Consider the following 6,822-nt stretch of genomic DNA (forward strand, 5'->3'; position numbering starts at 1 on the left):
TCATACTGTCTCAGCCTCAGAAGGCTTTTGAGCATGACGAAGCAGCATGAATTTCTATGAGTGCTGTTACCTTTGATTTGGGAAGGTCCTGCATTTTTCTTGGATGTCCCCAATTTTTCAGTGTATCTACATTTTTCAGGTAGGACATCGGGTCTCCTTGTCTATGGGACTTCTAGGGGGCATTTGGGTTGGAGGAAGAGCTGCTGCCTCTCTGGGGGAGTGGGATGGAAGAAGGGGTGGTGGGGTAGGGAGAAGGACCCTGTCTGGTGGAGATCCACCTTGCCCTGTCTTTCAAGAAGACACCGACCCAGGAGAAGCATCAGGGGTGGAAGACCCACTGGACCCATCCGAGGCAACCTCGCTGCTGGCTTCCTTCACGGAGTTGTGGGTGCCAAGAGGGGGGGCACCCAACAGGCCCTCTTTCTCCCGCTTCTTCTGCTTCATCCGCCGGTTCTGGAACCAGATCTTGACCTGAGTCTCGTTGAGTTCCAAGGTGGCCGCGATCTCCACTCGCCTGGCCCGGGTCAGGTATTTGCTGAAGTGGAACTCCTTCTCCAGCTCCGTCAGCTGCTTGGTGGTGAAGTTGGTCCGGATGGCACTGGAGCTGGGCACCGGCAGCCCGTAGTCGGAGAGCTTGGCTGGGGGAAGGAGAGGAGGAGACAACGGGGGATCGCGCGTTAGTAACTCAGGCTTCTCCTTTCTGTCTGCACAGGGATCTTGTCACAGGGACGTATGCCCATAGAGACGCCATACTTGCCCATAGAGAATAATTGGGAAATACTTGCCCACAGCAAGGATTCTCCAATGATTTCCTATGGGCAAGTATGGTTTCTCTATGGGGAAGTATTCCCCAATTATTCTCTATGGGCAAATATTCCCCATTGATTTCCTATGGGCAAGTATTCTCCAATGATTTCCTATGGGCAAGAGTTCCCCAATTAAGGCGAAAGATGTTGTTGTTGTGTTATTGTTGTTGTTGTTGTACTAATTTGTATCCAGCTTGTCCCCCCCCCCCCCAAACTGGGACCCAAAGCGACTGACAGTCTTAAAACACAGTCCAATTTAAAAAACTTACAAAAGTGACAATTAAAATGGAATTAAACCATTGCAGTATTAAAATAGACCATTTGTTATTCGTCGCAGAAGCCTTCCTGGACTTGGTCGACTTCCTCTGATTGCATGACCGCTGGGCACCAGTCCACTCCATGCATCTGAGGAAGTAGGCTGCATCCACACTGCAGAAATCATCCGGTTTGACATCACTTTAACTGCCAAGGCTCAAAGCTCTGGGATTTTGGGAACTGCAGTTTGTTGTGGCACCAGAGCTTTGCAGTTCCTAGAATTCCTGGCTGTGTGCCGTAATAAATGAATGAATTTAAAAAGTTCCCAGAATTCCAGAGCATTGAGCCATGGCAGTTAGAGCGGTGTCAAACCAGTTGATAGCTTTGCTCAGGTGCCACAACAGAGTGCAGTCCGCTCTGGGCCACACAACAAACTCCAACTCCCAGAATTCCATAGCCTTGAGGCAGGGCAGTTAAAGCGCTGCCAAACCGGGTTATTTCTCCAGTGTGGATGCAGCCTCAGACTCAAAGCAGAACTTGGAAAAAGTGCTGGCATTGCAGGAAGAAAGACTTGGAGAAGCTGTTCCCAGGTAGAGAGAGAGCTCTGATATTTGCCGGGTTCGCATTCCCCTCTTGAACACTTTGCATTTTTTTTCTTTGCATATGTAAAGGACATCTCTTAGCTGCTCGAGATTTTAAAATCACTGCAGTGCTAGAAATCTGGGGACTGGAGGAATATTTCATGGGGGTGTCAAAAATGTTTATTTGGAAGGGCCATGTTGCACCTCTGGTTTGCTTGGGAAACCCACTCCCCTTCCGCTTCTTTCTTAACCCAAAATGCCTGCAAGGTTGTGTTGAAGCTATTACACTTGCCAGGATCCTTGCCATCGCCCTCTGAAACCATTTGTCCGTATTCCCTCCCATCCCCTCTTTGTGTGCTCCGCCTTTCATCCCTACCAAGATCACAAAAGGCGAGTTACATTGGCCTAAAACCGATTGTTAATCCCAAACGGAACAGATTGGCTCAACGGACAGAGAAACTGACACATAGGTAGGTTCCACCAATTCAGTTGGTCTTCTCTAAGTGGAACAAACAATCGGACTTGACTTATTAACAAATCCCCCTAATAGTTTCATGTCCTGCCACAGTTTGATGTTAACACCACAAATTCGTGCCTGGCCTTGCGTGTTTTGTTGCGATTCGCCCTTTTGATTAATTTATCATAACTAAATAAACATGTTGATATGGTAAGGAAACAAAATCTGGGACTAGCATTGGATGAACTCAGTTTGGACACATCCTGATAAGGAGAACTTCTCTCCCCACAGAAACATCCCAGGCAAAGCTAATATTACAGAAGAGAATACATTGAGGTTCTAACTTCAGACCTGTTTGGAAACATGAGACTATATTGGGGAAACTTTGCTCCATGATCTGTGTATTTAGTGGTGAGGGAAATACACTCTGCACCCGCTTAGAGGCATCTTTTACTTTCCTTCAATCTTCATTTTTTGTCTCCTGTTTGTCTGATGAAGAAGCCAGTGTGACTTCGAAAGCTTGCAGCATGTAATTGTGTATTTTGGTTGGTCCAATAAAAATATCATTGTTTCGATATTATTGGACTTTTCCTTACAGAGTTATAGTATACCTTCCTCTGCTTATAGAGTTATGGTATACCTTCCGGGACTGAAGCTTGGCATTAGAAAGGGGTCCACTGGCACCTGAGCTCAGTGAAACCCTAAAATTTAGTCCTACTTCTCCAGTTTAAACTAGTTTCCCACTCAGTCAATACAAAGGACCTTCTTGTCCTTAACCTAACCCTACATTTCTTAATTCAGGGTGCCTCCCAACCCTAAGTGTCATTACAAATCCTTCTTCCCCATATTGGAAGTGAGTGTTGTTTGTTCTGTGTAGACTTTAAATAAAGCCAGAAGTTTAAGTCCATTCAGTTGCTAATCCCAACTAGAGTAGAGCCATTGAATCAAAGCGACTGGTTTAAATGCCATCGTTTGTCTAGGAGGAGCAACTGAACTGAAGCTAGAAAGTTGGGTCCAACTGAAACACAGGGCAAGGTCTGAGAGCATTATTAGGCTACAGTTGAAGTGAGGTTGTCCTTCCTAAATCCCAGCCAGTCTCCATCGAAGGAGCTGTGCAAGAAGTGCAAAAGAGAAAAATCAGTACGTAAAGGGGCCTTGTAGCACCTTTGAGACGAACTAAATAAAAAGATATAGCCGTGTTAGTCTGTAGAATCAGTACGTAGAGAGATCTGTTGAGGGAGGAGTCTGTTGGTGTTCCATTTATGGACCTTGAAGTGATTGTAACAGAAGTAAGGCTATTTTAGGATTGGGGCCACTCAGAGCTGGAAAACTTTGTTCTTTTGAACTCCAACTATTTTGCCTGGCTGGGGATTCTGGGATCCCTAGTCTGAAAAGTAATTTCTCTGGATTCTCAGATCCATATATATCAGCGTGCCCATCCTTTTATTACTCTGGACTCGTGAATGACTTGTTGGAGACCCAATAACATCCAAAATCCACAAAACAGGGATACCTATATGGGACCAACTAAAATATACCAAAAAAGAAACGTTTCAAAGTTCCACTTTGTGGATTTTGGAAGTGATGGTTCTTTGCTATATGGCCAACAGGGCTACCCTTGGATATGTTTTCTGTAAAAGATCGTTCTGATTCCTTAGAGATGGAAGTAACACCATTTCAACTCCTTCACCTTAGCTCACCTCAGACCGAACAATACACCCATGGACTCCATTATCAGGAGTGAGGAAAAGGCTGAGCCAAACCACAGAATGAGGGAAATTCTGGTCTTGGTCCTGGTGGGAGCTGTGGGGGGAAGAGAGCCCTACTTTTCCTCTAAGAGCCAACTCCTGTCTCATGCTTTGATTGATGTGAGAGCTTTCTTTTTCGTTTGTTTGAAGAGGGAGCTCTCTCCATCAAGCGCAAGAAAGAAGATATATACTGTACATAATAAATACTGTAAAAGATATTTTGTGGAACTAAACTTGCTGACCCCTCCCCCGTTCCGTGGCTGCATTGCTTTTCTTCTGAGATGAACCCTATTTTCTGGCCTGTTTCATCCCCACCCTCCTTTCCTGCCATTTGATCCCTTTGCCTCTGATCCTCCTATCCCAAGAATGTGAGGGAAAAGATGCTGGTTCTCTCTCTTCCTTCTGCCATCCTTGGAAACTGCCAGCATCCTCACCATACCACCCTCTCTTCTACTCAATCCCTACTCGCAGCCCAACTTCTTACCTTAAAGCAGTTGGGCTGACAAAGGGAGAGTGGGGAAGACTCTTATACAGAACTTATACAGATGGACACGGAACTAGTCTTGGAAGTCCATCTAAGCAGGGAAGCTTACTTTTAGAGAAAGGGGGATTGTTGCTGGTGGTGGTGGTGGTGGTGCCTTCAAATCGTTTCCAACTTAGGAAGACCCTAATGCCTCACCTGGCATGGTTATTCTGAGGGTGAGAGTCTGTGAAAGGCCCAGGGTCACCCAGTGTGTTTCCAGGGCCCAGCTAGGATTCGAACCCTGGGCCCTCCTCGTCCAGTGCTCGAACCACCAGGCTGGACTCCCCAGATCCCCTATTTCAAGGATTTGTACCCTGCTTTTCTCCCACAATAGGATTCCAGGCGAGTTACAATGAAGTGTTGTGTAGTCCAAAAGAAAGAACCTCTCCAAGCTCCCCTCGCACCAGTCCAACAAAAGCCAGTTAGACGGATGCTTTTCCTGGGAGGCTCAGAGACAGGACAGGATGGAGACCATCTGGAGATGGCTTCCGAAAGCCACCTGAACCCTAAGCTTCTCTCCTTTTCCTCCTTGGAAAGGTCATGCTGGGAATAGCAAGAGCACTTACATTGCTACACCGCTTTCTAGTGCTGAGCATCAGGGATTCCCAAACTATAGTCCTCCAGATGTTTTGAACTTCAGCTCCCAATATCCCTGACTGTTGGCCAAGCTGGCTGGGGCTTCTGGGAGCTGAAGTCCAAAACTCCTGGAGGAGAACCAAGGTCTGGGAATTATTACAACGTGTTAGCCATGGAAGCCAAGGGTGGCGGGGGCTTTACCTGTTTTCGGGGGATTCCTTTTCACTTTCATCCAGTCGAAAGTGGGGCTCCCAGCGTTGGTACTGACCACCTCGGTGGGGCATCGCTGGCCCAAGGAGACTGCCCTGGGGTCTTTGTTCTCAGGCAAAGGTGGGGACAGGTTGCCAAAAGCCCCTTGCAGATAGCCACCCTGTTCAGGTCCATAGAGGTGGGAGGGCTGGAAGTGTCCCGTGGGGCCACAGAAGCCTTCAGGTAGACTTCCCAGGCTGGAAGAAGAAGGAGGAGACGATGAAGCTGGGGCGGCCAGAGCGACCGCTGCGGCTGCCGAGCTGGCTGGGTAGGCCGAAGGCTGGGAGAAGTAGGCACCATCCGTCTCTGGGGGGCTGAGGTAGAACTGCTGGGGGAGGAAGCTGGGGGAGATGGTGGAGGAGAAGCCACCACCACTACTACCACCTCCTTCTTCTGGATGAGAAGACCCTGAGAAGGAGATGCCAAGGCCAGCTGGGTGGGATGGAGGATGCTGAGGATGCTGGTGATAGCTCTGTGGGTCCTGCTGGGGATGGGGATGATGGGGATGCTGGTGGGCGTTGGGCTCAGCAGCAGGGGCCCCATAGCGTCCATCTGAAGGGTAGCTGTCACAGCCAGGAGTGGTCCCTGAGCCAGCTGGGAAAGAAGTGGCTCCTGGGTCGAATTGCTGCTGATGGTGGTGGTGATGGTGGTGATGAAGAAACTCCTTGGGCGCGTAGGCGTTGGTCCCCCGGTTACAAATTGCATAGTCTAAGAAGAAGTTCATTCTAGGTATTGTTCCTTTGCCAATGATGGAAGAGGGGCGCCCTGTTTTACGGGGATTTCTTCTGCCCTACAACCTTTCGGTAGTATGTCAAAGTTAAACGGGGGGGAAGAGAGAGAGAGAAGAAGAGAGGGAGAGAGAGGGACCCTTCCCATCTATGGACCTCTTGCCCAGGAGCCCCCATCTCCCCACCCCTCCTTCCCAGGGCCTTCAGAATGGGACTTGGGGGGTGGGGGGGGATAGGGTGGGGGGGGAATAGGGTGGAAGGGGGTCCAGACCACGTGGTGGCTTTGGAGCCCAATGAGCAAAGGCCTCCCGAAGTTGGTCAGATATCTACCATCATCCATCAAGCCCTTGACATTTGCATGACAAAGGAACTTCAATCAAACTTTTCCCCATCGATCTGATTAACAACACCGAGGTGTCAAAGGGGGGGGGGCAAAGAGAGAGAAAGAGTTCTTCTCCCCTTCCCCCTTCTCAAAGCCTTTGGAAGCAAAAGAAGAAGAAGGAGAGAAAAGGAAGTGAGAGAAGAAGGCCAGGGAAAGGAAAAGGGAGGGCGGAAAAAAATAGAGTCCAACGAGCAGAAAAGTTAGCACTATCCAAGGTTTATTTCTAGTTCTTTCTTTCAAGGATCTCTCTCCCGCCTTTCATTGTGGGAGTCGAGGCTGGTTATAACGATTTCAAAAGGACAAAAATAAAACATGGATTACAAAAGTTTTAAAAAATCATTAAATATTTACCAACATGAAAGCATGTCAGTGCAAAACAGCCTAGTAAACACAAGCAAAAACCATGATGCATCTGAGTAAGTAGAGTTTAGTCTAGGAAAGCTCCTGCTGCCCACTTCTTTCTTTCAGGGGGTCTCAAAGGTGCTACAAGAGTTCTCTTAATAATAATAATAATAAT

General features: G+C 48.0%; 1 protein-coding gene across 1 annotated transcript; it reads right to left on the minus strand.

Moving 5' to 3' along the window:
• Positions 1 to 291: 291 nt before the first annotated feature.
• HOXB1 (homeobox B1) lies at positions 292 to 5,919 on the minus strand. Its single transcript, XM_042475696.1, has 2 exons — positions 5,148 to 5,919; positions 292 to 638 (listed from the first exon to the last, which is right to left on the minus strand). The coding sequence occupies exons 1-2, from the start codon at positions 5,917 to 5,919 to the stop codon at positions 292 to 294; spliced, it is 1,119 nt and encodes a 372-aa protein (XP_042331630.1).
• Between the last annotated feature and the right edge of the window lie 903 nt (positions 5,920 to 6,822).

This window comes from Sceloporus undulatus, chromosome 6, assembly GCF_019175285.1.
Source record: "Sceloporus undulatus isolate JIND9_A2432 ecotype Alabama chromosome 6, SceUnd_v1.1, whole genome shotgun sequence".
Classification (NCBI taxonomy): domain Eukaryota; kingdom Metazoa; phylum Chordata; class Lepidosauria; order Squamata; family Phrynosomatidae; genus Sceloporus; species Sceloporus undulatus.

Bases quoted from the DNA above. Each gene is read 5' to 3' on its own strand.
- HOXB1 (XM_042475696.1), bottom strand. From the start codon at position 5,919: ATGAACTTCTTCTTAGACTATGCAATTTGTAACCGGGGGACCAACGCC. The intron at 639-5,147 runs GTAAAGCCCCCG...TCCTTCCCCCAG, and splicing joins AAGGAATCCCCCGAAAACAG to CCAAGCTCTCCGACTACGGG.